This window comes from Pecten maximus, chromosome 7 (genome assembly GCF_902652985.1).
Source record: "Pecten maximus chromosome 7, xPecMax1.1, whole genome shotgun sequence".
NCBI lineage: Eukaryota > Metazoa > Mollusca > Bivalvia > Pectinida > Pectinidae > Pecten > Pecten maximus.
Window position 1 is genome coordinate 7208828 of NC_047021.1, and position 26504 is coordinate 7235331.

General features: G+C 36.9%; 1 protein-coding gene across 1 annotated transcript; it reads left to right on the forward strand.

The window, feature by feature from the left end:
- Nucleotides 1-24778, forward strand: LOC117331467. The gene is made up of 8 exons (XM_033890195.1): nucleotides 1-61; nucleotides 1641-1703; nucleotides 7707-14145; nucleotides 14822-16381; nucleotides 16678-16843; nucleotides 18036-18165; nucleotides 18463-18675; nucleotides 19869-24778. The coding sequence occupies exons 3-8, from the start codon at nucleotides 7713-7715 to the stop codon at nucleotides 20007-20009; spliced, it is 8643 nt and encodes a 2880-aa protein (XP_033746086.1). The 5' UTR covers nucleotides 1-61; nucleotides 1641-1703; nucleotides 7707-7712; the 3' UTR covers nucleotides 20010-24778.
- The last annotated feature ends 1726 nt before the right edge of the window (nucleotides 24779-26504 follow it).

Genomic DNA, 26504 nt, shown 5'->3' on the forward strand with positions numbered 1-26504 from the left:
AGAACGGATACTGATGGTGGTTGGAGGTTTAGTGTCGCAGTCCGCAGAGTGGAGTTTGTTGGTGAGTAGGACCTGTTTTCTTGAGCACACGGTGTAACTGCAATAAAACATGTTAGTTTAACGTTGTATTGGAGAACTTTACAATATAAGTGCATTCATTAATAACGATTTCTTGCAGGATGGACCGTAGAGATTTTGAAAGTGCACGGCTAACTTGATTTTTTCAAAGTGAAACTGGATAATCAACTCGGGATGTATCGTCATACACTCGTATAGTATAAATTGTCTGGAATTAGCTGCTAAGATGATCGCTTCAAGGCAACATGTCCACACTTTCAAGAGTCCGTTTGTTCTCAAATCCTGCAGTTGCGTTGTGTAGGCCTAAAACTGTCGAGACAGTTAGATTTGACACATAATGTAGGGTCATGCAGTAAGAACTACAGTTTCAAGTCAAAAGTCTTTCCGCACAACTTTATTGTGCTATAATTTCTTTGTATTTTCAACTTTTTTTATTCACTTGCCCTGCCTTCATTCATGCTTGTATTTTTTGAAATTTTGTGTGTTGAAAAAGAAGTATCTAGACATTTTGCATGTAAAATTTCGATGCATAATACCTCATTGTAAAAGAAACAAAAACAAAATTTTCATGGCACTGTTATCATCATTCATTAACTTACCAAATTATCATCAAAATGATGTTACAAAAAATTATATTGTAAAATAAATTTGAATTTCTCTAATAAATGACAACAGAAAATAATAAAAACTAGTTCAGCATTCAAACTTTAGCTAGAATCAGCCCATTAACAAATCCAGGAAATTTCTTTGAAAAAAATGTTTAAATGGTACAATTATATAGCAAAAGTAGAATGTGTGGACAGACTTTTGACCCAACAGTGTATCTAGAAGTTTGATAAAGACTTGATTGTTCCTCATTACTTTAGCTGTAACAAGTATAACTTGTAACTGTCAACACATCAGGATCATTGATTGCACTTGTGAAGCATTTGTGTGTTGAGTCGATATGCTGTTAGGAATGACATGTTTGTACAGTTAAAGAAGAGAGTATAAGGTTGCCTTACCATCTCAGACTAACGGGAATTTCTCTTTAGCCTATAGTGGTAGGATGTTTGCCTCATTAAACCTGTAAAAAAATGCTGGGAGTAATTATTAAGATGCAGCCAGGGAATTTCTATGTAAATCTTGCTTATATTGAACTTAATTTTGATTATTCATGTGGTACAGTATCGGAATATATGTAGTCGATCATTTGTCAAAACAAATTAAAAATCACTGACATGACTGGTTTTGAACTCTTGAATATGAAGGGTTTTCTTCAAAAGCTTTTTGGGTTGTACATAACTTGAGGGAAAATGTCCCGATGTATAGCATATCTATTTTAGATCTGAATGGCCGTAATATTTAAGTCTTAAACTTCATGAAATACCGAATATTAATGAATGTTTACTCAATGTCAAACACTTATCCAACATCTTGTTGGTGGTAAACAATGTTTAAGACAGTGTCCTATGATTTAGGTTGAATCCTTGCAAGAAGTCCAGAACTAAGCATTTTGCTTTGCATAAATTGCTTTTAGAATACTGTTGGTCATGTGTCTCCCAACTGTTTTGTGTGTGCAGGTGCTGAAGCAGAAGCCTTGATGTGCTAGCCATAGTGATCCAAGTGAAGGAAGCTTATGGACTGTAAGTAACAAGCAAAATAAATGTTTACTTTTAAGTGTTTTATGTCAACTTTCTAGCCCAGCATCAACAGATGGTGGGCTATTAAAATCACCCTGCCATGGTCCGTCCCTCCGTAAACAATTCATGTTATCGCTATTTATCAAAAAGTACAAGGAATATTTCTCTTTCATATGTAGGTTTCCCCTCGATCCCTAGCTAGTTGTGCATATTGCATTTTGGGACCAATCTGACAACAACATGGCTGACAGCTGGCAGCCTCTTGAATTTTGACAAAGTTTGTTATCACTATTTCACACAAAAGTAATGGAAGAATTGTTCTGAAATTTAATTTGTATGTTCCTGTTAGTCCTTGGATGTGCATATTTCATTTTGGGACTGATCAGAAAACAACATGGCTGAAAGGCAGCCATCTTGGGTTTTGACAATTGAAGTTTGTTATCACTATTTCTCAAAAATTAATGGAAGAATTTTTCTGAAATTTGATATGTATGTTTCCCTTAGTCCTTAGCATAATCCATTAGGGGACTGATCGGAAAACAACATGGCCAGCAGGAGGCCATCTTGGATTTTGATAATTAAAGTTTGTTATCACTCTTTCTCATAAAGTGCAAAAGGGATCTTTCTCATATTTCATATGTAAATTCCCCTTGGTCTGTAGTTGGGCATATTGAATTTTGGGACCAATCAGAAAACAGCATGGCCGACAGGCAGCCATCTTGAATTTCGACTATTGCAGGTTGCTCCTGCTATATTCTACTTACTATATATTATTAAATGTTTTGAAAGAAGGAAAAAGAAAAGAAAATGTCCATCTTTCATTGACTGATATAGAACATTCAATTGTGGGTGCCAAGATCCCTCAGGGATTTCTTGTTATAAAACAAAATTCCATATACGGTAAACCTCCAGTCAGTTCGAATTGGTGGATAATTCAACCATTACATATCCTATCATGGAGAGAAAGGTAGAGAAGAGGAGAGAGAGATAAAGAGAGAGAGAAAAGGGGAAGATCACATTCCTTGTTTAGTGAATGTGTATAAGTTTTGAGGAGATGAAATAAATCTGAAATTGAGTAAGGTGATAACAAGGCTGGTGGGAAAAGAATAGTAAGTAAATTATAATTCTATAATAGGCATCCATATTTTCCTCAAATTTTGTTTTCATAAGGCTAGTTTTACCAGAAATTATATATTTTTGTACATAGATATGATCCTTAATCCTATCAAGGAGAGTGTTTGAATTAAGAGATTTGTGAAGACAGTTTGCTATAGACTTATAAACTTAATGTTTAATATTTCATTATCTACAACATTGGCATTAGGATGAACAATACCAAATGAATATGTTTCTCTTGATTGTTTATTACTGACACAAACCATAAATATATGCCACATATCTGATTGTAACTTCAGGCCCGACAATGTATAAATAAAATGCGATGATCAATCGTTGTTACTTTTTGGATTTACATTGGATATGCCAGCTATAAATTTGTGTTTTGATATACACTTTGCCAAGATTTTCTCCGATATGACTTGGAGAGTTTGAACCCACATTTATTTTCTGGAGCATTATTTTTTATAATTCAAACAGGTTCATCAATATTTATTTAATTTTGTTTGAACTGACCGAAGGTACTGTAAATAAATATCCACGGCTTATAAATTCTAAGGGCTTTCGGGAGCTTATGTAACAACAAAAATAATTATTTTATGTTTATCCTATTTATATAAAAGTAAAATTAAAATTATTTTGCAGTGTACTGCTGAAAAGTCCTCCACTCCTCCCCAAAAATGTTCTCCCCAAAATGAAACAAGAAGGCTAGCGCTCATCCAAAACAAGTGCTATCTCCCTGGACTTAATCAGTAATGAAACATTGATTAACTTAGTTTGGTATGTTCCATACCAGTACAAATCTCTGTTGGACATGTGTCTTGCTTGTCTATAATCAGGATCAAAGAATGGTGGCCTAAGCATGCTACAGTAATTGAGAATAAAAATATTGGTTGGTGTGGTTTTTAGCATGCAATCATCATCAGTTTTAAAATCATCCTTTGTCATCTGTCTCAATTATTATTATCAGTATATTTCAGGAAGTGCTAATCGTTTTGCTTATTTCTATATTTGGTTTTTGTCCTGATATACCTACTGTATTCACTTACTTTGAAATTTTGTAGGCTTTTAGTTTAGTTTTTGCCCTTTGTTTCTATATGGCATGGCATTCAACATTGGCATATTGTTCCGCCCTGTGATAATCTTCTTCCATATTGTTGGCATATTGTTCCGCCCTGTGATAATCTTCTTCCATATTGTTGCCATGGTTACGAAAGCTAAATTGTCTTTGAGTTTTGGAATTTAGCAAGTCAAAACATTTTGGCCCTCAAAACCTGTATACTATTTCATTGACTTAAAGATTGTCATGTGAGCTTAATGGGATCTCGTTATATAGCATGAAGGTAGATGATCATGACATAATGCACTGGGCATTACATTTCTGTTGCCACAGTAACTAAAACAGAGGCATTTGATTAGCCAAAATTGCAGCAACTATTATTACACAAAAGAGTTGATTTAACAAAGGTTTGTATTCATAATCTGTGTACCATTTAGTTGTGCATTAAGCTCTTTTTTTTTTAAATGAGATTGTTGGTGATTGATATGTTGTAAATAACAAAGAGTCTGATTGGTAAAGAACATTTTGTCCATAAAATCAGTTATGCTACGTATACCTTACAGCTCAAAATTTAAGGGAAATTTTGAATTATGGTATCACAGGTGCCTGCTTATGGTTAGTAGGAATGATTGGATTTTGATGAAACTTGGTTTGTTAGAATTAACTAAATTTGATTTTAAACCTCTCGCTCAAGTTTGATTATCTGCATATTCCACACATTTAATGTGGCTGCTGTGATCTGATTGGCTGATTTCTTTCCACACAATATCTTTTGAAGGAGTGATTAGAATTCGATGAAATTTGCTTGATAGACTTATAACCTAAACCCCTTAAGCATGCCCAAGTTTGATTATCATCATATTCTGGGCATATTTAATAAGACTGCTATATATGATCTGATTAGCTGATTGCTTTCTGCATTATATCTTTTGAAGGAACAATAAGATTTTGGTGAAACTTGCTTGGTAGATTCATTTTTACCTAAACCCCTCACTCAAATTCGATTATCGTCATTCCATGCATATTTAAACCATATTTAGTTAGAACTATCTAGTAGACTAGTACAGAGAACAGGATAATACAAGCATGGTCAGCCCATTTTTATAGTTCACTGTACTGTACTAATTATGTTGATTACTTTCACAGGACCTTGATGACTGAACACAAATACATGTTATGATTTTAAATGCTGTGTCATGTGTTTCATGTTTTTATGCATGCACAGTTGCCCATTTTAATTTCATGTAATACATGTATTTGCATGGGCGGGGGATCTTGACGACTATGTCCTAGTTTGTTTTGATTCATGCAGATCTGAAAATTTTAATCTGGGAAGGTTTTGAATAATGCTCAGTACAACTGTTTTATTTCTTATAACGTGATTATAATTAGTTGGAATTAGAGCTAAAATGTTCATCATTTATCCCTAGAATGACATTCTCTTTTGATTGTGATTGGAAAAACAGATGATAGTCAGACAGCTGCCTTTCTGGATTTATGGACATTAATGCTATATACAAATTTTCAAATTGCATATTTAGTTTACCTTTATCATAGATTTGCATATGAAATTGTGAGACTCTTTGAAAGAACAACTTTCCAAGACTAAATTAGAACATCTGGGGTCAGTTTCATCAATATCCCTTAAATCAAGGAAATTTCATGACATATTGGTTTGGTTTATTTTGTTTAATGCCTATCTCTATTAACAGCGAGGGTCAATTTAAGATGTGCCAGGTTTTACAGGTAGAGGAAAGCTGGAGTACCTGTAGAAAAACCACCGGCCTACGGTCAGTGCAGGCAATTGCCGCACATGGGTTTCAAACTCGTGACCGAAAGGTGGACTGGACCACCACAGCCCCGTTCATACTTTCCTATGGAAAATGTTAAGTTTTTAACACATTATACTTGCATTCCAGTCATTTGGTTGAATGACATCCTGATCATGACTTGCTGAACAGATGTGTGAATAAATTCGAAATCACTGACTTGGCAGAAAAGAAAACCTGACAACAATACTTTTTATTCACTAGACAGCATATAGATTCTAAATGGTGTTTTGGTAGCCAATTGTCGTCCAACAAATGAACTGTGTTAACGTTAACGTTCTGTACAATGACATTAATTGGAGATTGAATCTGGAATGGGGAATGGAATGATATATGTGCAAGGTATTGGATGAAAGGTCTGAGCAACACTCAACTAATCAAACCTTTCACACAGGATGTTTAGGTACAAACGTGTACTTAAGATGTACCAATTAGTGCACAGGGAATATTTTTAATATCTTTCTATCAGTTTCCATTTAAAAAATAAATCTTTATATAAAATTTATCAGCGATATTGTATTGATACCCTGATATTTAAAATCTCAAAAAGCCAAAAAGAAAAGAAAAGAAACAATTCTGAAAATCTGTTCAGAACATGGATCCAACACAAGAAAACAATGCATCAAAACAAACAAGGCCAAAATGTCCTGAGTTTCACTCAGTCAAATTTAAGTAAAGCAGTGTTCATTAGGTCAAGTTTAATAGAGTAACTGGCGTTTTTAGTGTGGACATGTACAGGTATCTCATTGTGGTTGGACTCAAAGTGGACAATACAATTTCTACATAATATGGCTAACAAGGCACGCAATGCCCATTCATTTGTTTTGGAGTGAAGATATATATCAGCATTGATGATAAGAAAATTGAAATTATTCACCGTGACATTTTATCCAGAGCTTTCCCTGCCAACTTGATCCCTTAGGTAGGTAAATATATTTACATACTGTTTGAACTCAATGAACTGGTTGCTTGATTATAATACTCATGTTTTTTAACAAGGTGATATATATACCACAATGAATACATCTACCATGTTGAGTTTAACCACTGAATTTTCATATTAAAAATACACTGTTAGGCGTGTCAGTAGTAAAAGTAACACCTTATTCTTAACATTTAGTTGAATGTATTCAAAAGCTATAAACAGCTTGGTATAATGTGCTTTCATACAACTGCCATAATTATAGAATAAAAATCAGCTAATGCCAATGGTTTGTTCAGAAATCTTTCTTTGTCTCTGGTCCTTTTGTCTCTTCTTGTTTAGTGCCTATTTCTGATGTCCTTAGTTTTGTACATTATGTTTTTTAACTTACCAGCAGCCATCTCTTGGCTTTTAACACAGTTAAGCACTATATTTCTCAGCAAATACCAACTATGATGGCTGACTGATAAATAACCATCTTGAATTTTGGCTTTTGAAGATTGTTATCAGAACATTTTTCTGTTTCCCAAAACTTCTGTTAAAATTCTGTCATTGAGTAAGTTTCATTACATTTCAGTAGGTACTGATCATGACACTAGTGACAGTATTTTCCTCAACTTAAACAAACTAGTTAGGTTCTCCTTAAACCCTATGTAACATTGTTTATTTTGGTAAGTACTGAAAGGACCTTCATCAACTTTAACAAACTAGGTAGGTTCCGTTTATGAGGCCCTATGTTACATGGTTCTAGTCAATTCATAGTATAAAACGAAACTGGACAAATAAAGACAGCAAAATGATCATTAACAGGAAATACAAGAAAAGAAGAGCCAAAATTGAAACCAATGAAGACCATACAATGGTGGCCGCCAAGGTCCATAAGGGATTCCACATCCAATAGTTTTGAAGACCCTTTTTTAACAATGGAAGTTCCCAAAAATTTAGGAAATGGCAAATATTATGCAATCTTCGATTTGAACACCTAAACCAACACTGGCTTAATTAACCACCTATTAAATAATACATAATAATAATATATTATTACTAGTATATATTGACCTGTGTTCTCTCTATTACAGGTCAAAATGAGCTCTGCTGTGCCCGCAAGACCAAAACGAGAGCCAGGAAGGAGAGCTGGTGGATTAGCACGCATATTTATGAGATCCATGAAGGAGCTCAAGGAGAACAAATCGACAAGAGTTCCAAAAAAAGGCTTTGAACTTATTAACAAGACAATCAGTGGTTCTGTAGAAGCTACCAACAAGACGAGTAGTGTTTCCAAAGCTCTCCCACACACTGGCCACAAGGATCTGATTGTACATGATAGTAAAACAGAGTCTAAAGCTGATGAAAATCTGACACCATCTTCAACCAATGTATTAACATCTAATGCAGCAAATAATGACAAAAGGAAACAGCAAACAGATTCCGGAATATCAGACCGTGACAACCTACCCTCATCAACTCATGTGGACATTTACTCTAAAGGTGAACACAACACTAAGACCACAGCAGGCACTGGGAAGCCAAAACACAATGTCCTTGTGGAAAATGCCAATAACAACGCATTCAGCAAAACTTCTAAACAGGAGACGACACCAGTAGCCAAGTCTGAAAAGTCTTTATTACCTAAAGAATTGCCCGTCAGTCAAGTTATGGACAAGAAAGTTGATTCTGTGGAAGATAAATACAAAAGAGAAACTATCTCATCAAGCATCAACCGAAGTCGCCTAGATGGGAACTCTGATCCACGAAAACGTGGGCCTAGACGATACAGCCAAAGAAGATACTCAAACAGCTCTAGAGAGAGGATTGTGGAAAATTTAGGGCCTGAAGATTGGAACTCCGACCTTCTGGAGGTTGAGAGCAGGGAAGGAAGTTTTCATCATTCAAATACAACTGAGCAAAGTTCTGTATTTCCTATAATGCATAATGAAGATGAAAGTAAAATCAATGTTGGAAAGATTGATAAATATGTTACCAATAGAGAGAAAAACATCAACAGTGGAAAAAATGGAAATGAAATTGACAAGCAAGAATCAAAGAAAAGCAGTAATGATGAGGGAGATGAGGGAACAGAAAATGATATGGATATGGGATGTTTGAACAATTTAGATCAACAAACGATTAAGAAGGAAAATGGAATTAATTCAGATCAACAAAGGATTAAAGAGGAAAATGGAATGAATTCAGATAGGAAACAAACTGTAGATATACCACCTGACAACATTAAAACTTTCACAGAAAGCTTGGACAATGGTGTGTCTATTGAGAAAACTAGGGATAATGAAATGATCTGTGGCCAATGTTTGGAAATAGGACACACCATTCAAAACACCTCGGATGTGTCAACAAAAGATTTGGATTCTAAACATCTGAATGATAATGCTTCAGCAAGTGTGTATGATAACAGTGGGATGAACAGTGAGCAGTCTTTTGTCACAATTTCACGCACAGAACTGGTTCCTGAAATAACAGGTGATCTTAAACAGTGTTCAGAAAAAGAAGAAGATATATACCAGGAAGGGCATGTTAACAACAAGAAAAACATGGAGGGATGGAACAATAAGATACATGAAAAACAAACATTGGAAAAGCTGCAAACTGCAGACTCCTTACCTATTTCATCGGAGAAAAGTACTGTGCTCCAATTAGAGAATAAAGTTTTAAGGAAGGAGGAATTCAGCCATGTCTTGAAGAAACCACAGTTTGCAGTGGAAAATGAAGACAAGTCTGAACCTTTAAAACATAATGGGTATGAACCAGAAATACAGGACTTAAGTAAGGATGAATTCGACCCTGATAATAAAGAAACTGTGGCCTTTTGTGATTTACGGAACATAGAAAACAGTGATGGTAAAGGGCAAGAAGTTGTAGGAACAGAGACACCTCCTCTTCGTGTTCCTGTCTGTGATATTCCAGCTTATTATAACAGACAAAGAAATTCGGGCACATTTTCTGACTCAAGCAATTTATCACATTCATCTTCGAAGAAAATTCTGAACATACCAGATCCAGTCCCAACTCATGGAGCATGGCTAGACTATTCCTCAGCTAGTTCAGACAGTTCTTATACAGAAAGGACCTCAAAGCCAAGGCTAAAGAAAACAAAGAGGAAGTCCAAATATACCAAGAGCATTGCCAGAGGCCATACCTTAACAGTTTCTCCCATGCAAATGTCTCCAGCTGGGTCACCCTCCTCTCATAAGGACATAAGGGGGAGACATTCTGGTATTGATACACAATCTACATACAATAGCATGATTCAATCAAAGATTGAAGCAATGTCAAAGGAAATGAAAGCAAAGGTATTGACCCCACCTGACAGCAGTGTAAAGACTTTGGTGGCCAAGCCAATTATGTACAGGGACAGCCTCAGGGCCATGAGGCAGGTCAGGGTGAAGGCTCAGAAGAAAAATAATTCAGCTTCACAAGGTTCTTCTGAGCAGAAGAAGCAAGAAATTTCAAAATCCAAGCCAGTCATTGTACAGGTCAGTACAGATCCTGAACATGGGGAAAGTTCAGAATACATAGGATGTAAATATACAGATCACTCAAGGAAAAGTAATTCTGAATCAACAGAAGAAGAAAACTCAATTTCAAGAAAACATATTACGCCTGAACCTAACTTTCTACCAACAGTCAGTTCTGAACAAAGAAAGGAGGATGCTTTTGTTCATGTAATTAAGACACAAGTCAGTTCTGACCAACAGCATCCGTACAGTTCTGAACATTCCCATCACTCTTCAGAAGAAGAAACAGGACAGACTAAATCAGGTTTAATAGGTGAAGTGCACATGTCTGAGTATCATAACCATACACAATCCAGAATAGATGGAGGTTTGAGATCTGGAATCCAAAATGACACGGATCTGACAAAGAGTTCAAAGGATAAATTGAAAGTCATTGGAAATGTTCTCCAAAACCATAAGTCTGTAATCCGACAACATGGAAGTCCTACACGGAAGGGTCAGGGAAATTCGAATTTCAAGGACCAGCATAGAGTTGAATTTAGACATCAAGAAATTTCAGAATCAAAGGAACACCTTAGTCAGGAACTTAAACAAGGTGATAAGTTACAATCAAAGGATCATTTTAATAAGGATTCAAGACATCTGGAAACTTCAGAATGTAGGGATCAGCATAATGTGAATCCAAAGAATGTCAGCGCTATCAAATTTAAAGACCAATGCACTGAAGATTCTAGAGATCAGGGAGTTTCAGAATGTAAGGCTCACTGCAAAATAGAACATCAAAATACTTCTGAATCCTTGGAACAGCAAAATAGGGAGATTAAGCAAAGTATTACTTCAGAATCCGAGGCTGAGAGCAATACATTACAATCTAGTTGTCCGGATCATTCAGAATCTGAGGCTGAGAGTAAAATATTACAATCTAGGTGTCCGAATCATTCAGAATCTGAGGATCACCATAGTGTAGAACTTGAGAATCAATACTGTTCCAGTTCTCAACAACCGAGTGAAAAGAATGATAATCTTAAGTTTGTAGGAAGTGTTAATGTAAAGCCTGTCAAGCAAGAGCAGCTGTCTGAATATCAAAACGTTTCTGAGAACAAAAAGAAAGAAAACTGGTCCAGCAGTTCAAAGCCTAAAGGACCAAACAGTTCTGGAGTTAGCAGCAGTTCAGGACATACAAAAACACTCAACTCAATCAGAGATTACAACAGGTCAGGGTGTATAAGGCAGGGAAACTTGTCCCGAGGAAGCAACAGCTCAGAAACTTCAAGGACAAAAAACTCTTTTAGAGTTCACAATAGGTCAGAACATAAAAGACAGGACAAGTCATATGGGGGTCATAACAGTTGTCCCAAAAAGCAAGACAATTCATCCAGTACTCAAAATCGGTCGGATCATACAAGACTGGGCATCTCGGACCAGCTTCACAACAGTTCAAAATCTGGAGGACAAGACAACTCATTCCAAAGTCATAATAGGACAGAATTTATTAAGCAAAGCTCATCCCAAGGTCTCAATAAGTCTGAGCCTACAACAAAAGCTGATTCGTCTCAAAGTCACAATGGCTCAGCACATAATATAAAGAAGAACTACTTGTCCCAAATTCACAATAGCACAGAGCCTGTTTCACATGACAACTTGTCCCAAGGCCACAACAGGACAGAGCCTGCTCCACACGACAGTTTGTCCGAAGGTCACAACAGGACAGAGCTGGCTAGAAATGGCAACTTGTCCCAAGGTCAAAATAGGACAGAGCCTGTTACACACGACAACTTGTCCCAAGGTCACAACAGGACAGAGCCTGCTCCACATGACAGCTCGTCCCAAGGTCACAATAGGTCAGAGACTGTTACACATGACAACTCGTCCCAAGGTTTCTTTAGCTCAGAATCTGTAAGACAAGGCAATACCTCCCAAGGTCACAGGAGTTCAGAATCTGTGAGACAGACAAACTTTTTCCAAGGTCACAGAAGTTCAGAATCAAAGAGGCAAGGCAACTCATTACATGGTCATAACAGGATGGAAACTTTAACAACAAAGGGTGGCAAGAAAGAACATAGTAGGAAGGACAATGTGCAAAGTCACAGCACTTCAGAAAATATAAAGTATAAAGTTACCGAATCCAGAGTTAAACATAGTCCACATCTGGGAAAGCAAAATTGTTTTCATTCTACAACTAATCAACATAATAGGTCAGGATCAATATTTAGTAATGAAGGGTTAAATGGGGCTGATAGTCAAGGACTAGTAGACACCAACTACAGTCATACTGAATCAGGTACCGGTGCTTGTAATTCACTGAAGAGACAGAGCAGAGCAGAAAGCCAAAACAACTTGGTTTCAGAACATGATTTGGGGAAGCAGCTAGGTTCAAACACCGGACAAAGTATTTTAGAATTCAAGGAAGAGAAAGTACAGAAGAAAAATGAAGAAAAACTTAAACTTGGAGTGAAAGCAAATATTGCTGAACAACTTGAGACTTCAAATGAGAACTGGGATATGGACCTGTTAGCTGTGGCGCCACCTCCTGATTGTAATGTTAATATCTCTGACAGAGGGAAATGGGAGATTGAAACAATACCACACTGTGTTGGACAGGGTATTGAAACCAAAATACAAAATGAGCATGATGCTTACCCAACACAAGTGAATGACACAGATACAGGTCAAGTTGACAGAATATGTACAACTTGTGGTCAGTCATATCACAAATCTTCAGATACCCAAAAATGTGTTGATGCAAGGACCTCTTGTTTTCCTGTAGGAGAACATTTGAATTTGAACAGTGAAAGTTCAAAAACTGTATGTGACTCCTCGTCTGAACAACATTGTAAATCTTCCTTTCAGCAAGGAAATACGAAGAAAAGTAATTTTTGGAAGGATGTCAATAGAATTAAGGGTGATGCCAAATCAAGTAAAAATCTATCATCAGACAGAAAAGATAATTGTTATTTAATCAGTGATCCAAACTCATTCAAAGATGTAGACAGCAGTAGTCAGGATCTGAATAAGATGTTGGTTGTTCAACCCAAACACAGCTCTTGTTACTCTGCGCGGAGAGAGTGGAAACAGACCAGTCACCAGAAGAAAAATAGTGAATTGAAGTATCCCTGGTTTGACTCTGTCAGACAACAGAACCCTTTGTTGGATGAATCGGAGGAAAACTGGGATTCAAATCTGTTGGATATTGAAGGTATACTGAAAACCCAAAATCAGACTAAAGCTATGGAACAAATTGTACCTGGCGGACAGGAGTCCAAAGCAACAACAAGTATTGTGAGCAATGACAACCTATCTGTGAAGCTTTCAGAATCTGGTCAGCAAATTCGCCATCAACTTGAGGAATGGGAGTCAACTTTACTAGACTTGAACTTCATTGATAGTGTGGAAAAGTATGGAAACAATGGTAATGAAAAGGAAACATTACCTGAAAGACTCGTCAACAGTGAGTGGTGCGATGTTCAGATAGGCAAAGAAAATTCCAATGATGATGGCGTGTTGTTGGACTCTGTGACGACCACATGCGTTAGTAATGACCTGGAGGAAAACAGATCCATACATAATGTCCAGGAAGATGAAGGATCTATTATCCCACAATCAGATTGTAGTTTGAGCGAGACACAAGGAATGACAGAGGACAACTGCACAAGTGATGACGTAATGGAATCCCATGTATTTTTAAGTCAAGAAGAATGTTACACTCGAGCATCAACAAACCCAGAAATGATTTATCACACACATCCAAATTCTTCAGAGTCATTCAGACCAACTATATTCTCTCATGACGCAAAGTATGCACGAAATTTTGAAGAGAAGGATTTCAGTGCTACAGGAAATGATCCTAGGCATCAACCTAACCCAAGTAGGAAGGAGAGGCCCCCAGGGTATGGCTCAGAAGAGTGTGTGTGTCCACCAGCTTATATCCAGTTCTGGACCTGGAGGTGCTGTTCTTGTCGTTGGGGATGGGAACCTCGTATTTGTGATGTTCGCTCAGCACTTGACTTTTCAGATTACTTCACGCCTCCATCTACAGAGGACAAAGGTAAAAATCCCGGTCTTCATTTTACTAGTTGACAGTTAGCTTTGTGTAATCAATTAATAATAATAATTAATAAAAAAAAAAGCATGTGCAGAATTAATGAACTGCGAAAAAATTGTCAATGAACATTTCATAATACATTCTACTTTACATTCGTTAACAGTAATACTGTACCTTAGTTTCTGTTACATTGTGCTAAGATGACTTAAAATAAATTCTTCAAAAATGTATCATATTTGTAAATGTTATGATATTGGCAATTACAAGGTCTTAGAGTTACAATTAATTACTTATATGGTATATACGTAGTGACCTCACAGACTGTGTTGTGTCTTGAAAATGAGGATAGGAGTTACATTGCTTCCTTAGAGGTTCACATTCCGAATGTTATAACATTGGTCATCCACTGTTAAAAAAGATATATTGTTCTCTTTCATCAATATACCGCAGAGTTGTAATAAGATGCCGTGTATTATGGCACCACTGTGATATTAAGTTCTATTATACTTCTGAAGTTCTTTTTTCTTTGACAAAATTGAAGAACAAATATCAGAAATTTTCATAAGGATGATCACAAGACAAATTATAACCGTACTTTGTAATTCTTCAACAAATTTTACTGTTTTGTCCTTATTAACATCGATCCTGATGAATAATTAATACTTTCCTGTATTTTCAGACACGGCTGATTTAGGATTACGCATGCGGTACAGGCCGCGAGGGATACTTGCCATGAGACCAAATAAAGCAATTCCTCCACCACCCAGCAGGGAGCTCTGGAACCAGATGCAGCAGGGAGCTGCCCCAGTGAATCCCCTTCCCCCTCGGGGCACAAGTGCTCCTTCCCCTGCCAACAGGCCTCAAACTAGGACAGCATATCCAAGGATGCAGTTACCTGGGTCCTACCCCTTTGGTTCAGGATATGACTCAAAATCTCACCCAGGCCTGTGTGGAATGCGTCACTGCAGTCCATATAGACTACAGTCTGCAGACTATAGACTGCAGTCACCACTACATCAAACAGCTGCTGCAGAACAGAATGTTGTTAAAGAAAAAACAAAGTACAGTTATGACCCATCTAAACAAGTGGCCAATGAGCATTCAAATAACACTGGTAAATCAGAGAAACAACGGAATATCAGTAGTATAGGTATAGAAGCTGTGAGCTCGGACGAAATGCAAGATCTGCAGCTCAACAGTCCCAAGCTTGTAGACTATGGCTTTAGTGAAACAGATGATTCAGAGGAGGATAAGAAAGATGAGCATTCAAAGGCCAGAGTTGTTTTGTTCGCTAAAGATGATCAGTCTCAAGACAGTGACTGCTCCAGCGAGAAGAGGAAACTGGAAGAAAACGATATAAGTGATGAGGAGGATTGCAGTGTTACGTCAAAGAGGAGACATATATTGCCCCAAAGCAACATTTATCATTTTATAAGGCACTCATTTAACAATAATTCAAGCACAAATGATAATGACGAAAAAGCTACTGCATATGTTCCACCACATAGACGCCAAAGGATTGGACCGTCAGATTCTTCCCACAAAGACAGTCAGAAAATACAAGAAAACAAGAAACAGACAACATTCAAAAAAAGGGATAACAAGGTTTTATCTCCAACAAGTGAGCAGAGTTCATCAAGGCCAGGATCCTATCCTTGGACACCATTCTGGGCGACTCCTCCCCACACTTTAAGCATGCCTGTATCACCTCTGTTTGGTTACCACCAGCCACCATGTGTGTACCCTCCAGGCTGCTACTATCCCCCAACAGACTGGTACCATGGTAACTCGGAGTCCTATGGTGGTGCTTACCCTCAGCCCACTCATACACATTCCACCAACTATTCAGCCATGAAATCATCAACTACATCACCACTTCCAACCAAAGTTAATGCCTCCGATGCATGTAATCTACAAACAGACCTAAAATGTTCGGAGCGTCTAGTGTTGCCACCTAGGATACAATTTTTAGAGAGGACTCGACTATTAGGCCAGAACACTGATTCAGAGAGCAACTCATCTTTTACTTTGGTCGACTGGAAGGTGAACTTCAAGGAGAAATGTAAAAGTTACTGCGGAACATTTGTTGACTCCCACTGCCACCTGGATTTCCTGTTCAATCGTCAAGGGTTCAAAGGCACCTGGTCAAAGTACAAGATTTTACATGAAGCTACCATGCCTCACAGTTTTGAGGGGTGTGTGGCGGTCTTCTGTCATCCTGGAAGCTTTAGACAAGAAGGTAGGTGTTAACTTGAGTTCTATATGATGATAAACTGCAATTTACAGTGGTCCCCCTATTTACGACCACTCTCGAGAACGACCACTCCTTGTATGCGACCAAGTTTCTCATTCACCGATGTTTTCCAACAATAAATTACCCCTTCTTGTGGAGAAGAATTGATTCTGTTTTAAGATTACAAAATGGCATGATGTCGTGGATAATTGCCCTTTATTTTAAATTACTTTAAATGTGGAAAATTGGTGTTTATTCTAATTACTTGATATGAATTATGCCCTGTAATGGACTTGTATCAGGACTGTGGAAGGAGATTGCTCTGGAGGAGGATGTCTGGTTAGCCTTTGGCTGTCACCCAAAGAATGCTACTGAGTTCTCACCCCGGGCTGAGGAGGGACTTATCCGCTGTCTACAACACAAGAAGGTGGTAGCTCTAGGAGAGATCGGACTGGACTACTCTGGCATGTAAGTGTACTGTACTGTACTGTACATATTTTAAATTCACCAAAATATACTGTCAATGATTGCCATTTGTGATCTTGCCTTCCAACTTGAACTTATATTGTAGCCTGTTACTTAGATTTGATCTACAGTTACATGATGAAGCAGAGGATGTTTAAAGTTCCAGAGCAACTGGTCTCATTCCCCTTGTACAATTTCTTTTGTTCATGTTTTGGACATGTTTTCTTCTATGTCTAAATATTGTTCCGATAATTCTAAAAAAAACTTTCAACAGGTGATACTGAATAATGTGATATTTCTTTTTTATCAAAAAGATGTGTACTGCTATATAACGACAGTTGTTTTTGGCCTGCGAGACTCAATATTCCATGCTACTAATAACGGTTATACCATAGACTCGAGCAAATATGTCAGTTGTAACGATGAAAGGGCGGAGCTAAACCTGTCCCTGTGTCAATTTATTTACGTTTTCTTTATGCGTAGGCATAGTATACCATAGAGAACCCCAGTCTGTACATGTGGTTGCTAGAGGTGATTACATATGCATCAAAATTTAAAGTCAATACTGTTAATTCTTTTTGTATTATCAGTGCCTCTAACTTTACCCCCGTATGCATATTGCACTTGAATGTAGTGCGTTTTTCGTCAGACAGGCTGTATCGAGGTGACACCTGTAAGCTAAGTTAGTACCTGGATTAGTATTTCATCAGTATTTTCTTTTCTACATTTAAAACCCGTAACATGGTAAAACGTATTTAATCTCGTGAATACTTTCTTACATATACGTCCCAATATGCATATACGTTAGTGGCTTATTTTTGATAATTACCATCAACATCATTATATGTGTTTATTTACAAAAAGTGAGGGTTTATAAGGACGGGATAGAACATGATATGGGACTAAATGGGTCCATCAATGGGGTAAATAAGTATCTCATTTATCCATATATATATAAGGTAGGTGATATGTCATGTCCCATTTTATTGTATTTGAACCATAATCTAAGCAACACCAAATGGTGTTGGATAATTCCACGTTTTCTTATAGTAGTGCGCTCTGGCCCTCCACCAGACATGGTGACAGGGCCAGAGGAAACACCAGACATGGTGACAGGGCCAGAGGAAACACCAGACATGGTGACAGGGCCAGAGGAAACTTAGGTTAGTTTACCAGATGTCTTTTACTATCTCAGATTTAAACAGCATAAAAGCTCTCAGAAGATTGTGTTTATCAAACAAATTCAACTAGCTCTGGAAATGAACAAACCACTTGTGATACATTGTCGAGAGGCAGAGGAGGATGCCTTGCAGATTTTGGAAGAGGTCAGTTATTTTGCTGAAAATGATTGATCAATATGCTACTAGGATATTTAAATGGAAATCTTTTTCTTTAAATCTTTAAGGGTGTTCAACTGATTTTCCTGAAATATATGCAACATCTCTCTGATTGAAATGACAACTTAGTTTTTTTCATACAATCATTTATAATGATAAAGAATAAGTTGGACCTGACCTTCAAATAGCTTGACTTGGTAACAACTTACTAATTGCGTTTAATTGTCAGGTCATATTATTTGAAAATAGCTATTAAACAAATCAATTAACCCAATCACTTTGCAGACTGTGCCTCGAAACTACAGAATTCACTGCCACTGTTTCACTGGAGACTATGAGTCGGCTAAGAAATGGATGAACCTGTTCCCTAATCTGTACATTGGTCTCACCCCATTGGTGACCTATCGCACAGCTACACCCTCTCATGAAGTTGCCAGGTTCATACCCCTCGATAGACTGCTACTGGAGACCGATGCTCCATACTTTATACCAAGGAAGGTAGGTTCTTACTGGGGACCGATGCTCCATACTTTATACCAAGGAAGGTAGGTTCTTACTGGGGACCGATGCTCCATACTTTATACCAAGGAAGGTAGGTTCTTACTGGGGACCGATGCTCCATACTTTATACCAAGGAAGGTAGGTTCTTACTGGAGACTGATGCTCCATACTTTATACCAAGGAAAGGTAGGTTCTTACTGGAGACTGATGCTCCATACTTTATACCAAGGAAGGTAGGTTCTTACTGGAGACTGATGCTCCATACTTTATACCAAGGAAGGTAGGTTCTTACTGGAGACTGATGCTCCATACTTTATACCAAGGAAGGTAGGTCCTTACTGGGGACCGATGCTCCATACTTTATACCAAGGAAGGTAGGTTCTTACTGGAGACTGATGCTCCATACTTTATACCAAGGAAGGTAGGTCCTTACTGGAGACTGATGCTCCATACTTTATACCAAGGAAGGTAGGTTCTTACTGGGGACCGATGCTCCATACTTTATACCAAGGAAGGTAGGTTCTTACTGGGGACCGATGCTCCATACTTTATACCAAGGAAGGTAGGTTCATACTGGATTCTGATTCCTCCTACATTATACCAAGGAATGTTTTGTGGTTTTTCGCTAATAAATGATTTCCAGATCTGGATTCAGTTCTGCTTTGGGTATTGGTAACTATCCCTAAAGCGCTTTAAGAGCATGCAAACTTTATATTGATCAAGCGCTTTAAGCTTGATGTGGAATAAACTGTTTATTTTTTTTATATTATGTTTTCTTGTGTGAATTTTATAAAGTACAAATATTTCTATTTTGAAGAAAAAAGAATAAACTATTTTCTCTACCTTCCAACCCATCCTTCAGAGACATGGGTCGGTCAATGCCAAACACACTTTATTTTAAGGTTGGCCTAATGGAAACCAATCCTCTACTTCTATTTCAACTTCATACTGCTTTACTTAACTGATGTTTCCTGTGTGTAATAGGTTCTGGACTGATTATTGATCATACTTTATATACATATATGAAAATAGAGGGAGAAAGTTGTTATTGGAGGTATTCTGTACCATTTTGGTTTGCCCCTGTTATAAGTACCTATTGTTTTAGAGCTAAATGATATTTTCCTGCTAATTAATGCCTGTTTAGTTTGACTTATGACTGTAGCACACTTTTTTTTTTATCTTAACTGCAGTTTCCAAAGGAAGATGTGCAATTTTCACATCCGGGGATGGCAATCACTGTAGCTGAGCAAGTGGCCTTTCTGAAGAGATGCTCTGTCACAGAGGTGTTACATGCATGTCGGCAGAACACACGGACGATGTATGGCGTGTGAGTTATCAATAAAGGACATGCATCATATGTGCCACACAAGTGGTTTATTAAACAGTCTGATGTGGATTTTGTTGCTTGGATCAGAAATTCCTTAGAAGGTGTATGGATTCTTCTATAGGCTGTGGAATTATTTTGTATTTGTTCATTTGCAGAAAAAGTTAAGTCATATCATATCAGTGAATTCTAAATGTATTTAATGTTTGGTACTAGGTATAGATTTGTGCCGTACTAGTGTTTAATTCATATATTCAGATACTAGCTATGAAAATCACTTTTTTCTGTGGTCAGTAGGAATCAATTATTGTTATCACATATTTGCAGAATTTGATCATTGTTTTTTGTTTTTTATTTCAAGATTCGTACATTTCCTCTTTTGATTTTTTTAATGCAATGTTTGATTTACTACCAATATGGCTAACTTGAATTTCGAAGGTGAAAGGTTGTATCACTATTTCTCGGGGAATACTGGTCATATGACTATTTTTCCAAAAATACTGGGCAGATCTTTCATCAAATTTGCATTCAGGTTCTCTTTGGAGGATAGGTGTGCAATGTAAAGACCGTCACTAGTTTATGGGCATGAGGGAGTAAGCAATCATATGTAGATCTCATGGTCTTATCTGATTGATTTGTTTTTTATGTTTCTCAGACAGTTCTGGACAGGTCTTTCAAATGCGTCATAACTTTCTTCGCTTATATAACATATATTAACCATAATATGACTGCTAGGATATATAGATTTTGTGGTTAGAGGTTATTAGTGTGGTGCTATTTCTCTTGAAAGTACAGAAGAGTTTTCTTTTGTCCTGTTAGTGCAATATTATTCACTTCAGTGTTAGGCAAAGTTTAAAGGTCAAGGCCATAATCTTTTGAGTTCCATATTCCCGTTAACATGGATTCATTTCATTAAAGGATAATTTTGGACTTTATAACTGGATATAAAGTCAAGATCAGCTCATAATTTGTCAAGATCATGTTAGAATACCTGTATCTGATGGATAGTTTAGGTTAGTACCTAGAAATACCTGTATCTGACAGACAATCTAGGTTAGTACCTAGAAATACCTGTATCTGATAGACAATATAGGTTAGTACATAGAAATACCTGTATCTGACAGACAATCTAGGGTAGTACCTAGAAATACCTGTATATGATAGACAATATAGGTTAGTACATAGAAATACCTGTATCTGACAGACAATCTAGGGTAGTACATAGAAATACCTGTATATGATAGACAATCTAGGGTAGTACCTAGAAATACCTGTATATGATAGACAATCTAGGTTAGTACCTAGAAATACCTGTATCTGACAGACGATCTGGAGTAGTACCTAGAAATACCTGTATATGATAGACAATCTAGGGTAGTACATAGAAATACCTGTATTTGACAAACAATCTAGGGTAGTACATAGAAATACCTGTATCTGACAGACAATCTAGGGTAGTACATAGAAATACCTGTATATGATAGACAATCTAGGGTAGTACCTAGAAATACCTGTATCTGATAGACGATCTAGGGTAGTACATAGAAATACCTGTATATGACAGACGATCTGGAGTAGTACCTAGAAATACCTGTATCTGACAGACAATCTAGGGTAGTACATAGAAATACCTGTATATGATAGACAATCTAGGGTAGTACCTAGAAATACCTGTATATGATAGACAATCTAGGGTAGTACCTAGAAATACCTGTATCTGATAGACAATCTAGGGTAGTACATAGAAATACCTGTATATGATAGACAATCTAGGGTAGTACCTAGAAATACCTGTATCTGACAGACGATCTGGAGTAGTACCTAGAAATACCTGTATATGATAGACAATCTAGGGTAGTACCTAGAAATACCTGTATATGATAGACAATCTAGGGTAGTACCTAGAAATACCTGTATATGATAGACAATCTAGGGTAGTACCTAGAAATACCTGTATCTGACAGACAATCTAGGGTAGTACATAGAAATACCTGTATCTGACAGACGATCTAGGGTAGTACCTAGAAATACCTGTATCTGATAGACAATCTAGGGTAGTACATAGACATACCTGTATCTGATAGACAATCTAGGGTAGTACCTAGAAATACCTGTATCTGACAGACAATCTAGGGTAGTACCTAGAAATACCTGTATCTGACAGACAATCTAGGGTAGTACCTAGAAATACCTGTATCTGATAGACAGTCTAGGGTAGTACATAGAAATACCTGTATCTGATAGACAATCTAGGGTAGTACATAGAAATACCTGTATCTGACAGACAATCTAGGGTAGTACATAGAAATACCTGTATCTGACAGACGATCTGGAGTAGTACCTAGAAATACCTGTATCTGACAGACGATCTAGGGTAGTACATAGAAATACCTGTATCTGACAGACAATCTAGGGTAGTACATAGAAATACCTGTATCTGATAGACAGTCTAGGGTAGTACATAGAAATACCTGTATCTGACAGACGATCTAGGGTAGTACATAGAAATACCTGTATCTGACAGACGATCTAGGGTAGTACATAGAAATACCTGTATCTGACAGACGATCTAGGGTAGTACATAGAAATACCTGTATCTGATAGACAGTCTAGGGTAGTACCTAGAAATACCTGTATATGATAGACAATATAGGGTAGTACATAGAAATACCTGTATCTGACAGACAATCTATGGTAGTACATAGAAATACCTGTATCTGATAGACAATCTAGGGTAGTACCTAGAAATACCTGTATCTGATAGACAATCTAGGGTAGTACATAGACATACCTGTATCTGATAGACAATCTAGGGTAGTACCTAGAAATACCTGTATCTGACAGACAATCCAAGGTAGTACATAGAAATACCTGTATCTGATAGACAATCTATGGTAGTACATAGAAATACCTGTATATGATAGACAATCTAGGGTAGTACCTAGAAATACCTGTATCTGATAGACAATATAGGGTAGTACCTAGAAATACCTGTATCTGATAGACAATCTAGGGTAGTACATAGAAATACCTGTATATGATAGACAATCTAGGGTAGTACATAGAAATACCTGTATCTGATAGACAATCTAGGGTAGTACATAGAAATACCTGTATCTGACGGACAATCTAAGGTAGTACATAGAAATACCTGTATCTGATAGACAATCTAGGGTAGTACATAGAAATACCTGTATCTGACGGACAATCTAAGGTAGTACATAGAAATACCTGTATCTGATAGACAATCTAAGTTAGGTTATTTACTGTCCAATATTCACTTGTTAGCTCACCTTTCAGAAGGGCAAGTGAGCTTATGCTGTGGTGCAGCGTCTGTCATTCGGGGTCAACTTTTTCCTGTAAACTTCTTCTCAAAAGCCAAGAGGCCTAGATACCTGATATTGGTCATGTGTCATGCTGGGATGAAGGGCTACCAAGTACGTTCAAATGAATGACCTTGGGGTAAAATATGCTGAAATCTTTAAACAACCTCTTAATAAATAAGAGGCCCGGGGACTTGATATTTGGCCTGTAGCATGCTGGGATGAAGGGCTACAAAGTTTGTTCAAATGAATGACATTGACCCTCATTCAAGGTCACATAGGTCAAATAGGTTAAAAACTTCAAAAACTTATTACCAAAAGGCCTAGGTATTTGATATTGGGAATGTAGCATGCTATGTTGAAGGGCAACCAAGTCTTTTCAAATGAATGCCCTTGACCTTCATTCAATATCACATGGGTCAAATAGGCTCAGATCTTCAAATGACTTCTCAATAACCAAGAGGCCCAAAGACTTGATATTAGGCCTGTAGCATACTTGGGTGAAGGACAATCAAGTTTGTTCAAATGAATGACCTTGATTTACATTCAAGGCCCCATAGGTCAAATAGGCTAAATTCTTCAAGTAATGATTTCTCCATAACCTGCTATTAGGCCAGTTGTATACTAGAATGAAGGACTAGAAAAGTTATTGATATGAATAAATCGATATGAATAAATCTAGCCTACGCTGATATTTGAATAAAATTGTTATCAGCATATTATGTGCAGAAATAACCTAAATCAACATCAAAGTTGCTGTAGAGCCCGGTGAATGATACAGGCCCATTGGGCTTCTTAGCTTGTATATTACGTTAATGTTGTATATTTATTTTTGCATCCCCAGTAACATGACCATCAGACATTCATTTATATGAACTTAGTTAGACTGTCCAGTATTGGTTTCGATATTGCCTCTGCAGATATAATCACTCTATTCTTCATCTGATACGTCTTCATATTTAATGTCCATTTTTCAGTGCAGGTAATTTATCATTTTTCTTGCTGATGTAAATTGTTCGACTGGTAAATCACTCGTCTCTCTCTTGTGAAACATTTGTTTTTTTTTTAGCGTAAAAGTTTCATAGAACTACGTAATAGTGAAAGATTTGTTTATTATTTCCTTTAACAAACCAGGTGAGGAAACCATCATTTTGAATTTTGTCATATTTAAGTTTTTCATTTGCGAGTACCAATTATCAGTTCCATTCCATCTGGGGGAAAAAATGAAATCAATATTACAACTTGATATTTCTATACATTTCCTTTTCAACATGTATAAAGCTTAGTGCCAGTTGTTTTTTTTATATATATAGTTTTATTGTTGAAGTCGCATTCCAGAGAGTTAAGATATTGACAGTGACTTTCTAAACACTTTATAATTTAAGGTTAGATTTAGTGCTGACAAACTGCATAAATTTTACTGACTTTTGTTGAATAAAAAATTGTTCTCAAATTTTATCTTTCGTTTTCAGTTTTCAGGCCACCTGACAAGGCAGTCGGATCTTGGATTTAAAAAAATGTTTGATATCACTATATCTTGAAAAGTGCTGGAGGTATATTCCTCAAACTTCATGTGTAGGTTCAGCCTAACTTCATCCTTTTAGAGTTAACGGTTTTGTTAACACATTCAGGGCTTTTTCTCACTGGTTTAGGAAGGGTCCTTTTTGTCTCATTTTGGGGAAAAAATTTGTGAATTGGAAATGATTTTTTTCAGGAGTAAACTGCAAATTTGGGAATTTGGCTTTAAAATGAAATAATTCCAATTGGGAATGGCGCCCTTTGACGGCAGAAAGCCCTCCGAAAAAGCTCTGACATTGGGGTTCACATTTGCAGTCAAAATCTTTGATTTTGTCCTGAATAGTTGCTAGATTGGGCGTGCAAAGTTTAGGGGTCACCTGCCCGAATGCATTGGTTTCCTCCCACAGTACAAGACCCTCTCACTCTTCAATTTTGGCCAACAAGAATGATTATTATAGGTTGATATAATAACTTTTTCACAATTGTTGTAAAATAAAAAAACAATTGTCTCTTTTAAACTATCTGCTCATCATGCCTTATCAATCAGTTAATGAAATGTTCAAGTTATTTGTCCATTATTTACACACATACTACCTATAGCTGATGTTTGTCTTCGAAAGAACATCCAATGCATTTTGTACCTCTCCTATGGTTGTATCTGAATTAGCCGGAGTTTCCTCTGACCCTGACACCATGTCTAGTGTAGGGCTAGAGTGCACTACTAGGGCTATATCTGAATGTTCTGCCCACTACTGAAATCTACTGCATTGCAAGCGCAACTGTTTCAAACATTGTGGTTTAGATACTAAGCAAAGATTTTCAATCACTGTTTCACTGTCTTCACTACAGAGCAGTTTTCACTATCATACTTTAGTTTTCACTATCATACTTTAATTACAGTTTAACGGTCCTCACTACAGAGCAGTTTCACTATCATACTTTAATTACAGTTTAACGGTCTTTACTACAGAGCAGTTTTCACAATCAAACTTTAATTACAGTTTAACAGTCTTCACTACAGAGCAGTTTTCACTTTCACTATCATACTTTAATTAGTTTAATGGTCTTCACTACAGAGCAGTTTTCACTATCAAACTTTAATTACAGTTTAACGGTCTTCACTACAGAGCAGTTTTCACTATCATACTTTAATTACAGTTTAACGGTCTTCACTACAGAGCAGTTTTCACTATCATACTTTAATTACAGTTTATCGGTCTTCAATACAGAGCAGTTTTCACTATCATACTTTAATTACAGTTTCACGGTCTTTACTACAGAGCAGTTTTCACTATCATACTTTAATTACAGTTTAAAGGTCTTCACTACAGAGCAGTTTTCACTATCATACTTTAATTACAGTTTAACGGTCTTCACTACAGAGCAGTTTTCACTATCATACTTTAATTACAGTTTAGCGGTCTTCACTACAGAGCAGTTTTCACTATCATACTTTAATTACAGTTTAAAGGTCTTCACTACAGAGCAGTTTTCACGTTCACTATCATACTTTAATTACAGTTTAACGGTCTTCACTACAGAGCAGTTTTCACTATCATACTTTAATTACAGTTTCACTGTCTTCACTACAGAGCAGTTTTCACTATCATACTTTAATTACAGTTTAACGGTCTTCACTACAGAGCAGTTTTCACTATCAT

Coding starts and splice junctions, on each gene's coding strand:
- LOC117331467 (XM_033890195.1), top strand. CDS start 7,713: ATGAGCTCTGCTGTGCCCGCAAGACCAAAACGAGAGCCAGGAAGGAGA. Junction 16,844..18,035: donor GGACTGGACTACTCTGGCAT/GTAAGTGTACTG, acceptor TTACTATCTCAG/ATTTAAACAGCATAAAAGCT. Junction 18,166..18,462: donor CCTTGCAGATTTTGGAAGAG/GTCAGTTATTTT, acceptor ATCACTTTGCAG/ACTGTGCCTCGAAACTACAG.